Source organism: Nycticebus coucang, chromosome 18 (assembly GCF_027406575.1).
Source record: "Nycticebus coucang isolate mNycCou1 chromosome 18, mNycCou1.pri, whole genome shotgun sequence".
NCBI lineage: Eukaryota > Metazoa > Chordata > Mammalia > Primates > Lorisidae > Nycticebus > Nycticebus coucang.
The window spans coordinates 53,589,416-53,612,640 of NC_069797.1; the positions used below are offsets into that span (position 1 = coordinate 53,589,416).

The 23,225-nt window shown below is 50.3% G+C and overlaps 1 protein-coding gene across 6 annotated transcripts; it reads left to right on the plus strand.

Annotated features, from left to right (window-relative positions):
• The first annotated feature begins 5,503 nt into the window (after window positions 1-5,503).
• Window positions 5,504-15,921, plus strand: COPZ2 (COPI coat complex subunit zeta 2). Of its 6 annotated transcripts, none has more exons than XR_008375622.1 (10): window positions 5,519-5,677; window positions 6,369-6,443; window positions 8,632-8,713; window positions 9,274-9,365; window positions 9,837-9,892; window positions 10,334-10,411; window positions 13,074-13,125; window positions 13,711-13,749; window positions 14,368-14,619; window positions 15,616-15,746. XR_008375622.1 is itself a non-coding variant. In XM_053570146.1 (9 exons), exons 1-9 carry the CDS (start codon window positions 5,567-5,569, stop codon window positions 15,661-15,663), a joined length of 633 nt encoding a protein of 210 aa, XP_053426121.1. In that variant the 5' UTR covers window positions 5,521-5,566; the 3' UTR covers window positions 15,664-15,921. The 6 variants fall into 6 exon arrangements, 1 of the variants encoding a protein (XP_053426121.1); XR_008375621.1 differs by having other exon boundaries at window positions 14,368-14,575; window positions 15,616-15,745; XR_008375625.1 differs by lacking the exon at window positions 14,368-14,619 and adding an exon at window positions 12,721-12,772 and having other exon boundaries at window positions 5,520-5,677; window positions 15,616-15,649.
• Window positions 15,922-23,225: the final 7,304 nt, after the last annotated feature.

Consider the following 23,225-nt stretch of genomic DNA (forward strand, 5'->3'; position numbering starts at 1 on the left):
CCTGGGCTTAAGCGATTCTCTTGCCTCAGCCTCCCGAGTAGCTGGGACCACAGGCGCCCGCCACAACGCCCAGCTATTTTTTGGTTGCAGTTCAGCCGGGGCCGGGTTTGAACCCGCCACCCTCGGTATATGGGGTCAGCGCCTTACGGACTGAGCCACAGGCACCGCCCGACTTAAGCAATTCTCTTGCCCCAGCCTCCCAAGTAGCTGGTACTATAGGCACCGGCCACAATACCCAGCTATTTTTTGGTTGCAGTTGTCATTGTTGTTTGGCAGGCCTGGGCTGGGTTTGAATCCGCCAGTTCTGGCGTACGTGGTTGGCACCCTAGCCACTGAGCTACAGGCACCGAGCCATGGCTAGTTTTTTGTCAGTTCCTTTTTTTTTTTTTTGCAGTTTCTGGCCTGGGCTGGGTTTGAACCCACCACCTCCGGCATATGGGACTGGCGCCCTACCCCTTTGAGCCACAGGCACCGCTCCATGGCTAGTTTTGTTATTTTTAGTAGAGATGGGGTCTCTGTCTTGCTCAGGCTGGTCTTGAACTCCTGAGCTCAAACTCTACCCACCGAAGCCTTCCAGAGTGCTGGGATTATAGGCATGAACTGGCCTGGGTAATTTTCTTGGTATAGCTATCGGTGTGACATGTCAGAATTAGGGAGGTGCCCTTGTGAGGTGGAAAGAATGGATGCTTTGGACTCACAGCTGATTCAAAATCCCCACTCTGTCACTTACTAGTTGGGCTATCCTGAACTAAATGGAGATAACAATATATACATAGTCACAAATCTTAAAAACCAGATCATGTATATAAAACCACGTGTGCCTGGGGACAGAGCTGAGTGTGGGGCCCTCTCTTGGCCAACCCTCTCTCCTCCCATGCTACAACTTTACCACAGAGAAAGCCAAAGGCATTGAAGAAATTAAAGCTGTCCTTAGAATGGTTTACTGGAAACCCATCCTGCAGGCAGAGCCCGGAAGCTTTAGTTTTCTCTCTAGAGGATGGCACCAACACACACATCCATGCCTCATAATCCACACACACACCTCCCCCTCTTGACATTATAGCAGGAAGGAGAGAGGTTGGTACCCAAGGGAGCTGTTTCTTCTTGTCACACTAGAACAGATGCTGAAATCCTAGGACAGACAGCACAGAAATGTGGCAGCAGGAGGGTGAGTCAGAGGAAACAGAATGATCTCCCCTCCAAGATATACCAAGGCCCAGAGGAAAATCCAGGTTGAATCACCTGCTTCCTGGAACTCCAAAAGGCAGGGACCAATTTCTGATCTAGCCACTCCACAGATTCCAGCCAGTTAGAGGTGTGCACAGTCCCCCCACCTCACCCACCCTGAAAGGAGCAGAGTGCACAGAAATATGAAAGGTGCATTTTGGGGGACCCAGCTTTGGCTTCTTTATTCTGGGGGGACTCTCTGGCACAGTCTCCTCTGATGCATGCCCATGCTTCTCAAGTGCTGCCAGCCTTAAAGTGCAAAGTGGTTTTTTGTTTTTTTTTTTTGAGACAAAGTCTCACTTTGTCACCCTTGGTAAGAGTGCTGTGACATACTAGGAGTAACCTCAAATTTGTAGGCTCAAGTGATCCTACTGCATCAGCCTCCCAAGTAGCAGGGACTATAGGCCCCTGCCACAACTCCCGATTATTTTTTAGAGATGGGGTCTCACTTTTGCTCAGGTTGGTCTCAAATTCCTGAGCTCAGGCAGTCCACCCACCTCAGCCTCCCAAAGTGCTGGGATTATAGGCATGAGCCACTGTACCTGGTACATACAAAATATTCTTGAGGGCCATGCTCTATGGACGACTCTGTCCCAACACTGGGCACGTTTAGCTTGCATTTTAACCTAGAACTCCGTTAAAGGTGCACCTCAGGCTGGGGGCAGGGGTTGGCAGGTCGGGGAGAGAAAGGAGTCCTAGGATCTCTGTTAAGGGAATTTGGGGGAAGGCTATCATTGGACAGAATCTCTTCCTTGAGAAGTTGAACCTGAGGACTCTGAATTTGCTTATTCACCACTGCACTTACGATGCAAAGAGATCTTGGTGATTTTAAGAATAGAAACAATAGGGCGGTGCCTGTGGCTCAACGGGTAGGGCACCGGTCCCATATGCCGGAGGTGGCGGGTTCAAGCCCAGCCCCGGCCAAAAAAGAAAAAAAAAAAGAATAGCAACAATAGTGGTGGAGGTGGGGGTTATGAGAACTTTATGTTTCCTAAGTTTCTTTCTTGGTCTTTCTCTCTTATCTCCAGCTCCTATGCACCTCTCTGGTGCTTTCTGTTTCCTCCCTGTATAACTACCCCCTTTCCCACCTCTCCCATGGGAATTTGCCAGCTCCCTAAGTCCCCTATCTTCGAGAGACTCCTCTGTCCTTCTAGAGCAGTGTTTTTCAACTTTTTTTTTTTTTTGAGACAGTCTCGCTTTTTCCCCCTCAGTGGAGTGCTGTAGTGTCATAGCTCACAGCAACCTCCAACTCTTGGGCTTAAGCGATTCTCTTGCCTCAGCCTCCCAAGTAGCTGGGACTACAGGTGCCTGCCACAATGCCTGGCTATTTTTCTTTTTTTTTTTTAGAGACAAGGTCTAGCTCTGGCTCAGGAGGCTGGTCTTGAATTTGTGAGCTCAGGCAATCCACCTGCCTCGATCTCCCAGAGTGCTAGGATTACAGGCGTGAGCCAGGCACCCGGCCTAATTTTTTTATTTTTAGTAGAGATGGGTTTCACTCTTTTTTTTTTTTTTTTTTTGTAGAGACAGAGTCTCACTTTATCGCCCTTGGTAGAGTGCCGTGGCATCACACAGCTCACAGCAACCTCCAACTCCTAGGCTTAGGCGATTCTCTTGCCTCAGCCTCCCAAGTAGCTGGGATTACAGGCGCCCGCCACAACGCCCGGCTATTTTTTTGTTGTAGTTTGGCCGGGGCCGGGTTTGAACCCAACACCCTCAGCATGTGGGGCCGGCACCCTACCCGCTGAGCCACAGGCGCCGCCCAAGATGGGTTTCACTCTTGCTCGTGCTGGTCTCAAACTCCTGTGTTCAAGCAATCCACTTGCCTTGGCCTCCCAGAGTGCTAGGCATGAGCTATTAAGCCAGCCCCTTCTTTTTTTCTTTTGAGACCTGGTCTTACTCTGTCACCCAGACCAAAGGGCAGTGGTATGATCATAGCTCACTGTAACCTCAAACTCCTGGGCCCAAGTGATCCTCCTGCCTCAGCTTCTTGAGTAGCTGAGGATTGCAGGCATGTACCACCATGCCCAGCTAATTTTTTTACTTTTTGTAGAGGTAGGATCTCACTATATTGCCCAAGCTGGTCTCAAACTTCTCGCAACAAGGGATCTTCTACCTTGGCCTCCCAAAGTGCCAGAATTACAGGTGTGAGCCACCGGACTCAGTCTAGTTTTTGTTTTGTTTTATTTTATTTTGATAACATACAAGCCAGACGACATGACTATTAACATAACTTTTTTTTTTTGAGACAGAGTCTCACTTTGTCACTTTGGGTAGAGTGTCATGGTGTCACACCTAATAGCGACCTCAAATTCTTGGGCTTAAGCGATCCTCTTGCCTTAGCCTCCCAAGTAGAGGGGACTACAGGCACCTGCCACAACTCCCAGCTAGTTTTTCTATTTTTAGTAGAGACAGGGTCTTACTCTTGCTGAGGCTGGTCTCAAACTCCTGGGCTCAAGGGATCCACCCACTTTTGCTGTATTTTTTTTTTTTTTTGAGACAGAATCTCACTTTGTTACCCTTGGTAGAGTGCCATCGCGTCATAGCTCACAGCAACCTCAAACTCTTGGGCTCTAGCGATTCTCTTGCCTCAGCCTCCTGAGTAGGTGAGACTATAGGCGCCTGCCACAACTCCCGGCTATTTTTTAGAGATGGGGTCTTGCTCTGGTTCAGGTTGGTCTGGAACCTGTGAGCTCAGGCAATCCATCCACCTTGGTCTCCCAGAGTGCTAGGATTACAGGCATGAGCCACTGTGCCTCTGGTTTCCTTTTTTTTTTTTTTTTTGTGGTTTTTATCACTTTAATTTTTGCTCTGAGTAGGTACAGAATCCCTTCGCTTAAAGAGAGATGGGGAGCACATCTGAGTGGCCAGGATGGATTCTGCTGGTGTTTTTCAGATCAAGTTAACTGCTTCTCTGGACCAGGAGAGTAACGGAAGTTTGTTATGGGGTTGGCAAGGAAGCAGCCATTGCAGGAGTCTGACCCCTGATACTAAGTGGCTTTATCGGGGTGTCTCACTACAAGGTACCCTCTGGGGAACTTTCTGGTGGATAACTTGAAACCGCTGTTCTTTTTTTTCTTTTTTTTTTTTTGTAGAGACAGAGTTTCACTTTATTGCCCTTGGTAGAGTGCTGTGGCATCATACAGCTCACAGCAACCTCCAACTCCTGGGCTTAGGCGATTCCCCTGCCTCAGCCTCCTGAGTAGCTGGGACTACAGGCACCCGCCACCACGCCCGGCTATTTTTTTTTTGTTGTTGTTGCAGTTTGGCCAGGGCTGGGTTTGAACCCGCCACCCTCGGTATATGGGGCCGGCGCCCTGCTCACTGAGCCACAGGCGCTGCCCGAAACCACTGTTCTTATCTGTAGAACTTTTCTTTGTTTGTTTGTTTGTTTTAGCAACAGAGTCTCCCTCTGTCACCCAGGCTGGAGTTCTGTGTTGAGATCATAACTCACTGTAGCCTCAAAGTCCTATACTCAAGTGATCCTCCTGTCTGGGCCTCCCAAAGTGCCGAGGTTACAAGTGTGAGATCTCACAGCCAGCCGCACACAGTTATGGGTAACTGCATAAGTACCATTAACTCTGTATCGCCATGGTGTGAATTTCCCACTGGCCAGAGTATGCTGAAATGAGAGCTTGTCCTCTGATATACTTAGACAAAGGAAACCAAAACACATTGCAAAGTCTACTGCCATTGGCGGAGCATTTGTGCTGCCAGGCATCTGTCTTGCTTCAGACTGCGCTGTATCTGTATCTGGAGAGACAGGCATAGAGGATGCGAAGGGGACGTCTCCAGGACCATGGCTAGCTTCCCAAGTAGCTAGAGAGAAATGGGAGACCCTCTTCTCTCAAGGCGCGTCCTCTGAACTGTCCTCAAACTGCTCTCCCTGCTAGAGCCTGTCCCTGAGATCCAAAAGGTGGTGACCTGACATTTGTGCCCCGAGGGTACCTAGTAAGGGCAAGAGACAAAGTGGGCTTTGCCTGTTTTTCTGCAGGCCCAGGGTAGCTTGGGGACACCGGTGCACACCAAAGTCACAGGTCGGAGAGGTGTCAGAAAGCAGGAAGAGGTCCTGGGGCAAGTTGAGGATATGGAGTTCGGGGCTTTACCGGACGGAAAGGACTAGGGAGGAGAGAGGAAGATGAGAAATGGGGGAAGGGTTGTAGGGGTGTGGGCGCGGGGCGCAGAAGACGGGAGGGGAGAGTGGGGAAAGCGAGCAGGAGGAAGGGGCCGCGGGGACGGGAAAGCCACGCGCGCGGGCGAGGCGGCCCGGGGGCAGGGCGGGCCGGGCGGGCGTGGAGGCGGGGCAGCGGGGCGGCGCTGTCAGTGCGAGACGGCGAGCGGAATGCAGCGGCCAGAGGCCTGGCCACGTCCGCACCCGGGGGAGGGGGCCGCGAAGGCCCAGGCCAGGGGTCCGGCGCTGCCCGCCCGAGCCGGGGAGCCCTCGGGGCTGCGGGTACGGAGCGGGCGGGTGCGGGGGTCCCGGGCGGCGGCAGCTGGGCGGGGACGGAGCGCGGGAGGAGGAACAGCCGACTCAGAACTCGCGCTCCGGGCGGCTGGGAACTTTGTGCCACCCGCAACCAACTCCAGGGAGGGGGCCCGGGCCCAGGACAGAAGAGAAAAAGTTCGTCCCAGCGCCAGTTAGCCAGGAGGCCTGTCCTGAGTCCGGCGGAGCTGGGCTGGAGTTACGGGTCTGTTTAGAGCAGTGGGGGGAGGTGGGCTGAGATTCCGCTGGGAGGGGTAAGTGGTGACGCGTCTGCCCCGACTCGAACTTCCTTCGCCGGTGGGTGACTGGCAGTGGGTGACAGGTGTGCTTCTAGAGCCCACCAGGGCCAGGGTCCAGGGCCCGCCTGGGCTCAGCCAGAAGGAGGAGGCTCGGCCCGCTGTCCCCCCGGCCCAGGTTCTGTGATACACTCCGACTCGGGCTCTGGAGCAGTCAGTGCATGACAGAACTTGGGCCCGGAAGGACCTTCTGCACCCATCCGGGCCTGCAGTGGAACATCTGCCTGAGAATGGAATGGGCACAGGGTTGGGCTGGAGTCAGCTGTGGACCTTTGGGACTGGGGTTGCTGGAGCTTGAGGATGTATTCCTGGGGCCAGCAGATCCCAGGAGACAGGAGGCAAACAGAACTCCTTCCTGATGTCAGTTGCAGGAACCTTCCCTCTACACCATCAAGGCTGTTTTCATCCTAGATAATGATGGGCACCGGCTGCTGGCCAAGGTAACCCCCCACCTATCCTGTGAGGCCCTGAAGAAATAGAGTTTCAGCCCCAAGAACAGAAGTCCACCCCGGTGACACTCCCATCCCCGGAGACTCCACTGTAATCTCTGTGACTCACAGCAATTCAACTTAGGCCCCTCCAGAGCTCATTCTGTCCATCTTTCTGCTTGTCAAGCTGCTAGCCCATGAGAGGGGGGAAGCTCCTCTCTTTCTGCTTGTGTTCTCCAAAATATCTCCTCATCACCCTTCCTCTGGCGGACATGGGAACCACATTTAACTACAGAGCAACTCAGTTTATCTATGAAATGCATTACAGATTTTCTGTTTGTTTGTTTGGAGATGAACCTTTTTTGTCTCCATGACATTCAAATGAGCTTGTTCAGCACAGCAGTGGCCAGCACGGGAGACTGCTAATTTGCCTGCAGATGGAGTACTAAGTGGCAAAATCCACATCCAGAAAATTGAAGGCTGAGCCAACCACCCCTCACCCCTGCAGATGGTCAGACATGGATCAGCAGTGCCAAAGTCCCCAAGGCCACCTCCCAGTAGCACCTATTCAAATTATAGATTAAGAAACTGAGTCCGGGCTCAGTGCCTGTGGCTCAAGTGGCTAAAGCTCCAGCCACATACACCTGAGCTGGCAGGTTTGAATCCAGCCCCAGCCCACCAAAAAACAATGATGGCTGCAACCAAAAAAATAGCCAGGCATTGTGGTGGGCACCTGTAATCCCAGCTACTTGGGAGGCGGAGGCAGGAGAATCGCTTGAGCCCAGGAGTTGGAGGTTGCAGTGAACTGTGATGCCACAGCACTCTACCCAGGGCGACAGCTTAAGGCTGTCTCAAAAAAAAAAAAAAAGAAAGAAAGAAAGAAAAGAAACTGAGTCCAAGAGAGGCCCACCAAACCAAAACCAAAAAAAAAAAAAATGGATTTTTTTTTTTTTTTTTTTTTTGTAGAGACAGAGTCTCACTGTACTGCCCTTGGGTAGAGTGCCGTGGCGTCACACGGCTCACAGCAACCTCTAGCTCTTGGGCTTCAGCGATTCTCTTGCCTCAGCCTCCCGAGCAGCTGGGACTACAGGCGCCCGCCACAATGCCTGGCTATTTTTTTGTTGCAGTTTGGCTGGGGCTGGGTTTGAACCCGCCACCCTCGGCATATGGGGCCGGCACCCTACTCACTGAGCCACAGGCGCCGCCCCCAAAAATGGATTTTGTTATGGAATATATGCCAGGAAATTTTCTTTAGAAATTCAGTCTTCACCATATTGTCTGAAGTCAGACTCCTTGGTGTTGAATCCTGGCTTTAACTCCCCAACTGTGAGATGCTGGGCACTTCCGCATGCCCCAGTTTCCTCATCTATATAAGAAAGATAATAAGTAGCTGTTGTTATGGTTGTTAGTGTTGTTTAGGAAAGACCCCTGGCATTGCCGTCTTCCCTGTAGACTCAGGTCAATGTAGAAACAGTGTGACTTAGTGACCACCCCACTCATTAGCACCTGGAATATCTATTGCATATACAAGAGCCTCTAAGAAACCAAGAGAGGGCGGGTTGGGGTGGCTCACACCTATAATCCCAGCACTTTGGGAGGCTGCAGCAGGTGGATTGCCTGAGCTCAAATGTTCGAGACCAGCCTGAGCAAGAGTGAGACCCTCTCTCTAAAAACTAGCTGAGCTGGGCGCCTGTGGCTCAAGGAGTAGGGCGCCGGTCCCGTATGCCAGAGGTGGCGGGTTCAAACCCAGCCCTGGCCAAAAACGAACAAACAAACAAAAAAATAAATAAATAAAAACTAGCTGAGCGTTGTGGTGGTCACCTATAGTCCCAGCTACTTGGGAGGCTGAGGCAAGAGGATCACTTAAGCCCAAGAGTTTGTGGTTGCTGTGAGCTAGGATGACACCAAGGCACTCTACTCAGGGTGACAGAGTGAGACTCTGTCTAAAAAAAAGAGAAAGAAAAGAAACCAAGATGAGATTCAAAAGCTGGCATCAGTATTCCTCTATATTTTGGGACTTGCTTTGTTTAGAATGTGTTTATGGGGAAATAGTGAGAAGACAGGCCTAGAGAGCAGTACTGGGGAGATGAGCATAGCACCAGGGTTCGGCTTGGCCAGCACCCCTGTTCCCTGCACACCCATCCAGGGAGGAACCAGGCCCTGTGAATGGCCATAGCCCCTTCTTTTTCTCTTTCTCTAGTATTATGATGACACATTCCCCTCCACCAAGGAGCAGATGCTCTTTGAGAAAAATGTCTTCAACAAGACCAACCGGACTGACGGTAAGTGTCCACCTCTTCCTTTACCACAATTCCAGAACACACATGGTCCTCTTCTCCATCTGGACACATCTGTGTCTGTTGGTCTCACACACCCACAGGGCAGGCCACTCCCCCTTTTTCAAAGGCTCTTCTTCTCCATCCCAGCTGTTCTCCACCCTCTTCCTCCAGGAAACCTCTACTCCCCATTACTCTCAACTCCTGCTTATCAGGTCACCCAGACCTTTCTCCCAGCTGGGGAGGCCAACTGTGCTTTGGTTCCCTTACCAACCTGGATTTTGTTCCAATGTGTTGCACATGGTGGGATGGCGGGTGGGAGGTTGACTACTTAACACCTGGGTTTGTGGATTCCTCAGAATGCAGCAGTCCCTAGAAATAGAGCGGCAGATGGGGAGAAAGACACAGAGAAGCCTAATGATAGTGTCTCTCATGCTGGTTTGTCCAAGGGATCCTTTGAAAGGAAAGAAGGAAATAGAAGGAAAGGTGTAGAACAGGAGACAGGGAGGAGGGGCCGGCTGGGACCTGCCAGAGTGGTCAGAACTTAAAGACTTCTCCACTTCTAGGTGAGATTGCATTTATCGGGGGCATGACCATCATCTACAAGAACAACATTGACCTCTTCCTGTATGTGGTGGGCTCATCCCATGAGAATGAGGTGAATTCAGGAGGTTGGGGTGACAAGGAGGGTCTGTTCATGGGGGAATGGCTTGGAATCTGGGGTGGAGACTGAGATCTGGAGGCTCATCATTAGTACTCCTCCTACTAGTCTCCAAGGAGTAGGGGGGGGAGTCAAAATGGTTCTTTCTGGGACAACACATATTCCTGTTGCCCCTTAGGTTCCTTGGGAACCATAAAGGAGGTCATGACCTACTCCACAGGGAGGCTTTGTTTCCTTCTTGAACATAACTAGAGGATATACTCACTGTCTCCCAGTGGAGCACTGCAGTGTTTCCCAGCTCAGACACAGAGAATTTCCTGCCAAGGTCAAACTCCACTTAGTCTCTAGCCCAGGCCTCTGAAAAGGGGAAAAAACTGCCCTCCACTAGCCACACGGGTGCTCTGAGGGCTTTGTATGGCCTCAACTTCAAGCTCTCTCCTTCTCCTCCTCCCTTATTGCCCATCTCAGCTGATGCTCATGTCTGTTCTCACCTGCCTGTTTGAGTCTCTGAACCACATGTTAAGGTGAGTGATCTTCTCCACCCTCCCAGGCCCTACCCCCAGGCTTTGATATGTCTCAGAGGTAAGGCCCCTTCCTCCTGCTTTTCTCCTGAAGCCTCCACTAAGATAGTCCAGTGTGAATGAACGTTCACAGTCAACACAATTGACCATAGTAGGGGTACAGCATCTAAGCTACCTATGAAATGCATTAGAGGCCCCGATGTGGGCCTGGTGGTGTCAATGCCTAACGTGTGGGTGGTTGGGCAAAGTGCAGCTCACAGCAGACCTGACCTGTACTCAGGAAGCACCGTGGTTGCTGCCCTTCACATTCTCTTTCCCAGTTCTCATATGGGGCTGTGGGTGGTGGTGGTGAGGCAGTCTCTGGAGAGACAGTCTGCCTCACCTAGGCAGTGACTCAGTTCCTCTTGGCCACTGGGAGGCTTAGGAGCTTGTCTCTACCTTCAGGAAGAACGTGGAAAAGCGCTGGTTGCTGGAGAACATGGATGGAGCCTTTTTGGTGCTGGACGAGATTGTGGATGGCGGGTGAGGATGGGTTGGAGAGAAGAGGGGATGGTCATGGACACTCACAGCTAGGGGTGCCTTTGAGGGTCATCAGCTCCAGATGGCACCCAGCACACCACTGGGCTCTCGGCCCAACTTCTCCCTCCTTCACCCCAGCATATTCCCAGTGATCCCATTACTCACACCTGGCTCATGAGGATGGAGGTTGATTTTAATATTAGCCAAAGTCAAACCAAACAAGAGAGCCATCTGATGTCCAACTATGGGAGACTGTTGAATAGGCAGGGCTTAGGGGAAATCCAGTTTGATTTCCTATGCCCAGGAGAAACACAGACGCCCTACTTGGTGCTAGATGAGATTGTGGATGGCAGATGAGGATGGGATGGAGAGAAGAGGGGATGGTCATGGTCATGGACACTCACAGCGAGGGGTGACTTTGAGGGTCATCAGCGCCAGATGGCATCCAGCACACTAATGGGCTCTCTGCTCAACTTCTCTGGAAGTCTGGAAGGACTTCAGGCAGAGACACATTTTACTCTTAGAGCTCTACTCCAACACCAGCTTGATGCATGACTTGGACCGGTCACTACTTCTCTTTGAGCCTTAATTTCCCCATCTTTAAAATGAGGATGCTAAGCAAACTACCTCAGGATTATCGGGATTAAATGAGTTGATGTAGGGGAAGTTTGTGGTGTTTATTCAATAGATGCCACCTCCTATTGCTGTGCTAGTATGTTCTTATGATGCTGGGAGCCCTTTCGAGAAAAGTTGGTTTGTGGATTTCCATCAGGTCAGGGGTAATATTCAAGGAGAAAAAGAAGTCCTGGGTCTGGGGTGGGCAAAGGATAACAGAAACTTCTAGAGCACCTTAAAAACATCTACATGCCTTTATCATTATATCCATTTTATATACAGTATTAAGTAAACAGAGCCTCAGGGATTTAAGTGAGTGGCCCGAGGTGAATGGGACAGTCTCTGGAGAGAGAGGGTTGACTCCGTTCCTCCCAGCCATGTAGAGGAGCACATATAGCCAGGAAGTGACAAGGCCAAGATTTAAAAACCACAGGGTGGTTCTAGAGACTGTGCTCTTTTGGTGGCACTGTACCAAACTGCCTGGGGGGAGGGAGTTCTGGGAGATGGGGGCTACAGAATCCCTCCCTCCTGCCTGCTACTGCTAGGCCTTGAACAGATTTCTGGGACCCAAAAGTGAGTGGGCTAAGACCAGATTTTTGTGGAACCAGAAACATAAGTTGGCGGACCCTCTTGAAAGAATACACATACTACATTGAAAATTACAAATACAAAATGAGATGCAGGGTTTCAGAAGGCTTGTGCAAAAAAGGATGCTGAAATGTAAGCTTCACAAGGTTCCCTGTCTCTGCCTTTAAGAAGATCATAGTTTCCTGCCCTGGAAAACCAGGGAAGTGACACCTGAACGTCCCTTGGCCTGGGATGCTCTGTCCTTATAGATTGTGGAATCTCTGTCTAGGAAGCCTGGGACTGGTACATTTAGCCCAGGAAATGTGCCCAAAAGAGGCTTCCAAGAAGTGTTTGTCATTTACCAGTATTTTGGTAAAAAAGAAGAAACTAAGCTTCTGACTTGGAGGAGCCTAGCTGGGTAAGGAGGGGCACTCAAGTCATTTCTGTCCTGCCCATGCTGGCACTCCCCACCCTGTACACTCCCTAGTGCCACATGAAAGGTGCCCATGAAAGACTGCCTACTAGCTGAGAAAAAGCCTCTATATTTGGGTCTATCAAAAGGGAAGATTAAAAAAAAAAAAAAACTAAAGAAAAATTTTTTTAAAAAAGGAAGATAGAGTGAGCTGTGTGAGGCCATGGCACTCTACCGAGGGCCATAAAGTGAGACTCTGTCTCTACAAAAAAATAAAAAAAAATAAAAAAAAAATAAAAATTATAAAATAAAAAAAAGGAAGATAGATTCTGACTTTTGGAGTTCCATTTCTTTCATGTATTCCCTGACCCCTATGGCACAAAATACTAGTGAAGTAAGATAAGAACTCTTGAGACCTCCCCTCCTTCACACATCTGAGTCTTTTTTTTTTTTGTAGAGAGTCTTGCTTTATTGCCCTTGGTAGAGTGCCGTGGTGTCATACAACTCACAGCAACCTCCAGCTCTTGGGCTTAGGTGATTCTCTTGTCTCAGCCTCCTGAGTAGCTGGGACTACAGGTGCCCGCCACAATGCCCGGCTATTTTCTTTTTGGTTGCAGTTTGGCCGGGGCTGGGTTTGAACCCACCACCCTCGGTATCTGGGGCCGGTGCCCTACTCACTGAGCCATAGGTGCCGCCCCACATCTGAGTCTTTTCACAGGAACCCACCCCTAGACCAGAGGTGATGTGAGCTTTGAAGAGCTCTGAGTTTTGTAAGTCTCTGCTTTTGATAACCTGATCATTCTAGATGGGACTGCTCTTATCCAATCTCAAAATTTTTGCCCAGGGATAATCAAGTATGTGGATCATTGGGTTAAAATATTGAAGAATCAGAGCTGAGAGCCCTTCATGGTGAGGGAGAGTTCTGACTTGAGGACTGTGGGTGGGAAGGACCCCTAAAAGGGGAGATGTTGCAGGATGCAATGAAGAGAGGGAAGAGGCTTGGCAGGGAGAGGAGGTGGAGGGGAGAATCATGTCGCTGATTTTCCTCCTGGTTTTTCTTTCATTTTATAGTGTAATTCTGGAGAGTGACCCCCAGCAAGTGATCCAGAAAGTGAATTTTAGGGTAAGGGTTTTTCTGCATGCTCCCCTCCCTCCCTTCTCCTCCGTGCTGGCCTTCCTGTCCTCCCTGGACAGGAAATGTTCCATGGAAGCCCAAGCTCTTACGGCAGAAGCCAGCCAGTGAGTCAATGCACCTGTTAGGGCTGGGGTGGGTGGGCAGCAGTTTGGGGGTAGAATGTCAGTTAATAAAAGATCTTCCCATCCTCTCTCCCTGGAGGACACATGTACCTCACCATTTACCCCTGGTAGGAAGTATAGACTGGGGAAATAAATCCTCAGAGAGGCATCAGGTGGCTGCCTTGCCCTTGAGGTTGGTGGGGAGGGGATTACAGAGAGAATTTGCCTGGTTTGGCTTTCTTGTGTCTGGAGGAAACCTTTCTTTCCATCTTTATGTGCCATACCTAGATCTCAGGGACCCTAGCTTCCAAATAACAGACTGCAGGACGTCTTCTAATTAATGATACAACTGCAGTTCTGGATCACCCTAACCTCTGGTCCACCTCACCCCCAAGCCTCTTTCCTTCACTTCCCTGACCTAGAACCTTCACCCTTGCCTGACCCTCCCTCCCCCAAATTTGCTTCCTTACAGGCAGATGATGGTGGCTTGACTGAACAGAGTGTGGCCCAGGTAGGAACCCTGCACCTCCCTTGGCCAGAAATGGGTTAGAGAGATAAGGAGAACAGAAAATTCTGGGGACCCAGGGAGGCTATCAGAGACAAGAGATGAAGATGAGGGTGCTAGAAGGAAGGAATAAAATGGTTACAGGCTGTCTCTTGGAGAGATTCACTGGAGATGTCTGCTCTCCCAGGTGGGGGAAGCTGGAACTAAATGATGGATGGGCACATTACCATCAGCCCAACCCAGGATGAGCTGCCCACCCTGGAATAAGTGGGTCACTTCCCCCCACCAAAAATCTGACGACCCCCAAACCTGGAAAGAGTACCCAATAGAAGGTTACCTCCAAACCCTATCCTCACCACTTATGGTCTACACTGGGATTGTTAAGGGACTCTCAAACCCACCCCAGGGTCTGACTTGTCCCACATATCATTTGCCACCTTGCCCCTGAGTGGCCCTGCTGTGGAAAGGCCCACCCTTGCCATACCCCAGTATGGTCCTATCTGGGCATGCCTGTGGAGCCAGGGGCCGGGAGGTACCTGGATCTGAGGCCTGATCGGTTCCCAGCTGCACAGACTTCCTGCTGGTCAGGCATTCTGTCTTGACCTCTGTTCTGTCTGCCCACAGGTCTCTCTGCTCAGACTAATCCTTGCATGGAACTTCCTGCCCTGGCACTAACTCCCTCCTGCCGTGGTGGCCCTGCCAAGATGGGCCTGTGCCATCCCAGGGGTGGTGCCTACTTTCCTACACTGCCCTTGGTGCTCACCCCGCCTAATTCTGTGACTCCCCTGCTGGAATGACTGCAGCTACACAGCAGTTTTCAGGGCAGAAAGAGGTTAGGGAACAATGAGCAGCTCAGATAAGAGCACAGGTGCTCATGTGAGTCATCCCAGAGTATACATTCCACCTCACCACCTAAAGCTGGGTGACCTGGGGCAAGTTACTCAACCTCTCTGGGCCTCCCATAACAACAAAACCCTCCTCAGAGAGTTATTATGAAAATTGGATGAGCTAATGCGTGGCAAGCTCTTAGGATAGCTCCTAGCAAGTCATACATGCTCAGTAAATGGCCATTACCATTTTTCCCAAGGGGGAAAAAATGAAAACGTAGCATTTTTGATAGAATTACTGAGTAAAAACTAGGGAAGCTGCTGGCAGCCAATGGAGATAAAAGGCAGAGAAAGATTTCAGCTGGGAAAATCGAGGGAACCCCAGGTCAAGCTGTTTCTAAGGGAGGAGGAAGGGACATACACACTGTGGGGTGGACCTTTGAAAGGGAATGAGGTTCACTGCCTGGAGGGTCAGGCTGAAGGATTGTGTGTGTAGTCGTGTAGATGTGTGTGAAAACTTGTACAGATGTGTGTGAACCTTGGCCTGAGAATGTTTCCTCGGCATAATATGGGAGTGCACACATCTAAGAGCAGGTATCCCATGGCAGGGCCTGGCTGGCCACCTTTGCCAGCTCTGCCACATCAGCACTGGGTTGGGATGTGGTGTTGAGGACACAGCCTGCCCAGGCCAGAGCTAGGGCTTTGTTATAGTGTCTGAGCATAAGTGTCAGGTCTGAGCCCAGCCTCTGCCTGAACGTGGCACTGTAGGTGGGAACTTGCATGGTGTTGGAGAGACTCGGGCCATGCCACAGCTGCAGAAGCAGGAACCAGAGGTTGGGCAGGCCCTGGCTTGAGGTGTGAGCTGGCTGCAGCCAGTTTGGCCACTGCCCATTTAAACCAGGCAAAGACAAACTGCTGCCACCTAGTGACTGGGGATTGCAGGGGTGCTTGAGGAAGGTGGGCTGTAGACCTCTGCATGATTTGGTGGTAAGGCATCTGACATTCCCCTCAATTCTTTCTCTCAACCTCTCCCACCTCACCCCAGGTTCTTCAGTCTGCTAAGGAACAAATTAAATGGTCGTTATTGAAATGAAAGGTGTGAACTCAAGGCTCCTTGCTCCTCAGACCATTTCTTCAATCCTGGCAAAAGATCAAAGACCCCAAGCGTCAGGGGAGACTCTTCTGCACCCCTAGGCCTCCTCCAGAACTGACTCCTGAAGTCTCTGGCCAGGGATTCTGAGAGAGAATAGGTTTGGCCCCAGCACTGAGTCACCTCTTCTTTCTGCCTGGCTTTAACTCAGACTTTAGACATTCCCAAGGCCCTAATAAACCTGCTTTTGTCTCCTGCCAAGGTCTGTTCTCTCTTGGCCTCCTAGGAAGTGTGTGCGTGTTCAGATAAAGGCTCCTGCGCCACCTGTGGCCCATGGGATCTCCAGAACCGGGGTGGGGCATATCCCAATGGTTGTGTGATGGGGGAAAGGGATGAGTCATGGGAAGGGGACCACTTAACACAGTGAGGAGGTGCCACGCTTATACCGTGGGGCCCCGTGTGTATTGGGAGGGCCGGATATAGCTGTGTGACACAGTAAAAGCAAAGTGGGAAGAATGGCGTATGCTGCCGGGAAAAGGAGAGAAAAAGATGGTACCCCTATTTTTGTATGGGTGGGGATTCCTTGTCATGTTTTCCATTCCTAGCCTTCAGAAAGGAAAAGAGTAAGGCTTCCTCTGGACAAAGTGAGGAACAGCATAGCTGTTTTTCTTGGCATGCCTGGAGTCCCGGAATTCCTATCCTGGCATATGCCCTAGGCACTAGAGCTTTGTGAACTTACAGTGGTTCGTCCCGGATGCTGGGGGCGAGGAAGCATCTGCCAGTCACCGCAGTGCATGTGTGTCCGAAGCATGTAGTGCGTTCCAGAGGGTGTAAAGAATTGCAGGTCCTGAGGGAGAGGCGGGCGTTAGGGGATCTCAGGGACAAACGGGAAGGATGGAGATGTACTGTTTTTCTGGGAGACGCGCCTTCTCTTCTCCGCTGACGTCCCGGAACCTCGGATTTCCCTTTCTCTTTCTCTGACGCGTGTTACGTTTCTGCGTCGCGTTACATACTGCCCCGAGCCCTAGTTCCGCTGCATTCCGGGACAGCTAGTTTCCCTCCACCCTTGCAGACTGCGGCTGCTCCCTCCCCACTCTCTCCTCCCGGGTCCAACCCCTTTTAGGAGCCCGGCACTGCGGGAAGCTCCGCCCCAAGACCGCATCCGCGATCCTATAGCACCACCTTCAGGGAAAGGCGGGAAACAAGCTCCCGACGGGTCCGCTAGCCTAATTAACTCGGCCCCGAGGGCGGGGTCTACCCGGGTTTGCAGGGTTCCCTGCAGATCTCAGACACCAGCGACAAGGCGTTGTTCTAACAAGCAGCATGCTTGACCGGCCCAGTAAGTTTGGCACTAGCCAGGGCACTGGAATTTCCGCCAGTTGCTACTGTAAGAAAGTGGTGTGCCCTGTGTGTTAATAGAGGTTGTCCCTGTTGTTAGCACGTCCGAAATTGGATAGCTATAATGTTCTTGACTACTTCTGTAATTAGAGAAAAAGACAAAGATATATGCATTGTAAGTGCTGAGTGCATAACCCATTCCAATAAATAATGCAAAATAACAGCTCTAAAAGTAGGGGGGAAATGAATATACAATAATGCAAAATAACAGCTCTAAAAAAGTCGGGGGGGGGGACGAGTATACAATTCCCTTCTGTAACTAAGGGACTATGGGGAGAGGGGTGGCTATGGGAAAGGGATAATCTTAAGAAATATTTGAGAAGATATGCAGTCACATCCAGTGCCTGGCTCCATCCACCGTCCCTAAAAAACCGCAAGGACGGGAGGGGCAAACGCCCTTCCTAGCAACCCTGTTGCGCACGCACACCTTGCCGGGCTGTTCCAGTTGTGCAGGGGCGGGAATGGGAAGGCACAAGCAGGAGCCTGATGCTTCGCGCCAACAGGCTTACCCCATCCAACGAATTACTCGATGCTCTCCCTATTTCACCGAGGGGGAAACCGAGGCTCTGAAAGGTTATAGTGTTCTTGGAAGCTTTCGCAGAGTCAGGCCTGGATGGGAAACTGCAGATAGGTGACCTACTGGTGCCCCCTGCCCTAGGGCCATCTGAACGCCTCTCTCTCACAGGAACTGCACTGGGTTAAAAGGAATGAGGGGGGGGGAGGGGGGGACATGTTACCATAAAGATGTCCTCACCTAAAAAAAAAAAAAAAAAAGATGTCCTCACCTCCTGTAACTAAGGGACTGTGGGGAGAGGAGTGGTTGCAAAGCAGCCCATCCAGGCCAGCGGCGAGAAGAGGACAGCTCAAAGGGAACTGCGCAGACCACCGGAGAACCAGAGGAAGGCCGGCATGAATGGTCGCTGCCCTTTTCCAAAGACCACAAGTTTGCAGGCCCGGCCTTCTGGGTTCTAAAGCGGAGACCATGCCGGGGTTGGAGGGCCGCGGGCCTCTTGATGCTCCCATCCCCCTCTTGACGCCCGCAGCCCAGCGGAGCTGCCAGGACGGCTGGCCTGGCAGTCTGCCCAGAACTCGACCCACTGGCACCGTCTTCCCCCAGAAGGCCTCATTAGCTCTGCCACAGGCCGGAGACTGCGGGCGCCGAACAGAGCGCGGAGAACGGAGTTTCTGGAAGGGCAGTCGGTGGTTCCGGGTGGAGCGACCGCAGGGGCCTGCTTGCCTGCCTCCTCCCAACCCCAGGGCCCATCTCTATCTTCCTGCATCCCTCTTCCTTGCCCTGGTGGGCGACCCTGCTGGGCCCTGAGTATATGCGGGGAAGGGGGCACAGGGCGCCTTCTTCCACCAGCTGAAATGGCACCAGCAGACGTCTGAAACCAAGACCCTAGGACCCAGGGCCCAGCCAGACGGCGCACACAGAAACACTGGCCGCGAGGGCGCTGTTGCAGGACAGAAAGCTAGAACGCACAGACCCGCCTCAAGACAGAGTTAGCGGGGTCTGGCCTTCTGACCCCCTTTATGCCACCTGGAGCTGGTCACCCGCTCTGCCGCTAGGCGCGCCCCCTGCCTCCGGCTATTGGCTGGCAGAAAGGCTGGGCTGATCGGATTGGCTCGCATCCAGGCGGAGATGGATGGCGCCCTCGGACCTGCGCAGAGGCTGGGCGGGGCTCTTTGCTGGGTTGTGCTGATTGGTGGAGGCGGGGCCTGCTGGACCAGTTTGGCTGGGGGAGAGGGGGCGCAGAAGACCCAGGCTCAAACTTTCGCTGTCCTCAAGCTCCCTTCCCACCCCACAACTACACTACATAGAGAGAGAAAAAAAAACCTTACCTCTGAATACCAGTAACTCTGGAACCTGACGTAGGCAATGCTGAATAATTTACTCACAGCAGGTTGGACACAACCCTCCATATCTGCTCTTTTCCTTCCAACCTGGGTCTCACTCATTCAACAATGTTTGTTGGTTGATTCGTTCATTCAAATGTTTTCCATGGAGCCAGGCACTAGGGAACTAAGGAGAGAGAAACTGATTAGACATGGCGGGGCGGGGGGGGGGCGGCAGCGGGGGAACCGCGGAAGCGCGGGAGATTGAAACGAGAGAAGGGATTTGAGAGTTATTCCAAGGTAGAAAAACCTTTAAAAATCAAATAGTGCTCCATATCTTGATCTGAGTAGCGTTTAAAATTCACAGAGCTTACACTTAAGATGTGTGCTCTTTCCTTTTAAGTCATACTTCAATAAAAAAGAAGAAATTAATCAAATGGCTGACAAAGTATATTCTAGCATTAAAGTTTGTATGGCCCTCAACTGTTTCCTGATCTCCTTTTCTTTATCAACTGAAACTGGAAAACATCTTAGATGAAGATCCAAAGAACTAAGAGTGTATACACTTTGTATGTATATATACATTGACTGCCATCCCTCAAAATGGACTCTTTGGTAAGAATATCAGTATTGGTAATAATAATAATCAAGTAAAATAGAAAAGAAAAGGCTGGGCATGGTGACTCACCTCTGTAAGTAATCCCAGAACTTTGGGAACCTGAGAGGATCACTTAAGGCCCGGAGTTTGAGATCAGCCTGGGGAATAAGCAAGACCCCATCTCTACCACCACCACCAAAATGACAAAATTAAATAACTTCTCTTTTGGAACAAATTCTTCCAACAGACATTCACTAACAGGCACCTTTACTAACAGGCACCTTGCTGGAAGTTAGGTGGGAGCTTCTAAAGTGAACTGGGAGACAGTTCCTGAAGCAAGAAGATTACAGCTTGACTGAGAACAAAAGCATGTATGCAGATAAGGAAATTATAAACAATGCATGGAAGAGACGGTGTATTACATAGTATGTAAAAGAATAAGATGAGGCAAGAAACTCTCTAAAGGGAGCAACAGCATAAGCAAAGCAAAGAGGCATAGATTTCTGTTTTGTTTAAGAAAATGGTGGCAGGCAAATGTAGCCATTAAGGGGTGTGTCTCAGTGGAGTATATGGACACTTGAGGCTTCTCTATAGAGCAGTTGCAACTGGATTGCAGTGGGCAATGAACAATGAATGCTAAACTGATGAACAACTGCCATTTACCAAGTTTACTACTCTGTGTGCACCTTAGAATTACCATTGTCAGCTAGAAATGGTGGCACATGCCTATAATCCTACCCACTCATGAGGGTGAGGTTAGGGGATCACTTGAGCCCGGAAGTTCAAATCCTGGGCAATATAGTGAGACTCCCATCTTCAGAAAAGAAGAAAGGAAGGAAGGAAGGAAGGAAGGAAGGAAGGAAGGAAGGAAGGAAGGAAGGAAAAAGAAAACAACCCTGTCCTCAAAACTACAAAACCATCTAAGAAAATGGGTCTTGTTAGCTTTATTTTTTTTAACAAATGAGGGAACTGAGGGCCTGAGAGGTAGAATAATTTGCCTGAGGGCACAGGGCACAGAGGTGAGATTGAAACCTATGCTAGTCTGACTATAATGACCACTGATATTCCCAGCCACAGAATTAAGGAGCGTGGCTTGTATTTTGAAGGTAATAGGGAGCCACCGAAGATTTTTTTTTTTTGTAGAAACAGTCTCACTTTGTCGCCCTTGGTAGAGTGCCATGGCATCACACAGCTGTCAGCAACCTCCAACTCCTAGGCCTATGCGATTCTCTTGCCTCAGCCTCCCAAGTAGCTGAGACTACAGGCTATTTTTTTTTTGTTGCAGTTTGGCCGGGGCTGGGTTTGAACTCGTTACCCTCGGTATATGGGGCCAGCGCCCTACCCACTCACCACAGGCACCGCCCACCACCGAAGATTTTTGAGCAATTAAGTGGTATCAGCTCTGTGCTTTGAGGGAAGATCTCTGCCAGCAACATGGTACATGGATTGAAGAAGGGAATAGGACTTCGGACTCACCAAAGGAAATGTTTTCATTATAGTCACTTCTCATTTTTATATAAAATAGTACCATCTAGCTTGATTGCTGATCTTGCTTGCAAAAAAGCAATTCTACTCTCAGAGTTTGAGGAGTTGGCACTTTTGGATTAATTCAGATATTGCAGGCAATCATTTCAGAAGAGGCTTTACAAAAACACCACTTTGGGGCGGCGCCTGTGGCTCAGTCTGTAAGGCGCTGGCCACATATACCGAGGGTGACGGGTTCAAACCCAGCCCCGGCCAAACTGCAACCAAAAAATAGCCGGGTGTTGTGGCGGGCACCTGTAGTCCCACTACTCGGGAGGCTGAGGCAAGAGAATCGCTTAAGCCCAGGAGTTGGAGGTTGCTGTGAGCTGTGTGAGGCCCCGGCACTCTACCAAGGGCCATAAAGTGAGACTCTGTCTCTACAAAAAAAAAAAAACAAAAAAAACACCACTTTGTCAGGGGCAATGATTTGGACATTGATGTTCTAAAAAGTATGTTTAATAAATAGCCTGGTGACAAAGTGAGACCTCGTCTCAGATATAAATAAATAAACAAACGAATAAATGAATCCACTTTATATCTCATATATTTAGTGCCTTCTTGCTCTCACATAACCCCTACTCTGAAAATAGACATACACAACACACTCCAAACGAAAGAAAAAAAAGTAACAATAGAGATCTCTTCTTTCCATAAAAAAGAGAGATCTGATTTTATTTGACCTACTCATAATTTCTCTTTATCAAGACACCTAACTTTTAATTTAAAAAAATTTTTTTTAATTTCAGGTTAACATGAAGGTACAAACAACCAGGTGACAAAATTTGAATTTGTAAGGTTGAGTCCCTCTTGTAGTTGTGTTTTATTTTTATTTTTTAGAAGAGATGGGGTCTTGCTGTGTTGCCCAGGCTGTATTGGAACTCGTAGTCCAGATCCTTTTACCTCAGTTTCCTGAATAGCTAAGACTATAGGCATCTGCCACTACACCCAGCTCAGATACCTGAGTGTTTTTTGTTTTTTTTTTTTTTAAACAGAGTCTCACTTTGTTGCCCTGGGCTGCAGTGCTGTGCTGTCAGCCTAGCTCACAGCAGCCTCAAACTCCTGGGTTCAAGGGATCCTCCTGCTTGAGCCACCTGAGTAGCTGGAACTACAAGAGCCTACCATGACACCTGGCTAATTTTTCTTTGTTTCCTTTCTTTCTCTTCTTTTCATTTTCTTTCTTTCCTTCTCTTCTCTTCTCTTCTCTTCTCTTCTCTTCTCTTCTCTCTGTCTTTCTTTCTTTCTTTCTTTCTTTCTTTCTTTTTGAGACTCTGTCGCCCTGGGTAGAGGGCCATAGCAACATCTTAGCTCACAGCAACCTCAAACTCTTGGGCTCAAGTGATCCTCTTGCTTCAGCCTCCGCAATAGCTGGGATTATAGGTGCTCACCATGGATGCCCAGATAGTTTTTCTATTTTCAGTAGACAGGGTCTCTCTGTCTTGCTCAGGCTGGTCTCCACCTCCTAAGCTCAAGGGATCCTCTTGCCTTGACCTTGCAGAATGCTAGAATTAAAGGTCTGAGCCACCTCCCCCAGACAGACACCTGATTTTTTTTTTTTTTTTTGAGACAGAGTCTCACTATGTTGCCCTCGGTAGAGTGCTGTAGCGTCATAGCTCACAGCAACCTCAAACTCTTGGGCTTAAGAGATTCTCTTTTTTTTTTTTTTTGGTAGAGACAGAGTCTCACTTTATGGCCCTCGGTAGAGTGCCATGGCCTCACACAGCTCACAACAACCTCCAATTCCTGGGCCTAAGCGATTCTCTTGCCTCAGCCTCCCGAGTAGCTGGGACTACAGGCACCCACCACAACGCCCGGCTATTTTTTGGTTGCAGTTTGGCCGGGGCCGGGTTTGAACCCGCCACCCTTGGTATATGGGGCCGGCGCCTTACCGACTGAGCCACAGGCGCCGCCCTTAAGAGATTCTCTTGCCTCAGCCTCCCAGGTAGCTGAGACCATAGGCGCCTGCCACAACGCCGGGCTATTTTTTTTTTTTTTTTTTTGTAGAGACCGAGTCTCACTGTACCGCCCTCCGGTAGAGTGCTGTGGCGTCACACGGCTCACAGCAACCTCTTAACTCTTGGGCTTACGCGATTCTCTTGCCTCAGCCTCCCGAGCAGCTGGGACTACAGGCGCCCGCCACAACACCCGGCTATTTTTTGGTTGCAGTTTGGCCGGGGCTGGGTTTGAACCCACCACCCTCGGCATATGGGGC

Excerpts from the sequence above, each read along its gene's own strand:
- COPZ2 (XM_053570146.1), top strand. The coding sequence starts at position 5,567 with ATGCAGCGGCCAGAGGCCTGGCCACGTCCGCACCCGGGGGAGGGGGCC. Across the intron at positions 5,678-6,368 it reads GGGAGCCCTCGGGGCTGCGG|TTGCAGGAACCTTCCCTCTA; the intron begins GTACGGAGCGGG and ends TCCTGATGTCAG. Across the intron at positions 13,126-13,710 it reads TCCAGAAAGTGAATTTTAGG|GCAGATGATGGTGGCTTGAC; the intron begins GTAAGGGTTTTT and ends GCTTCCTTACAG.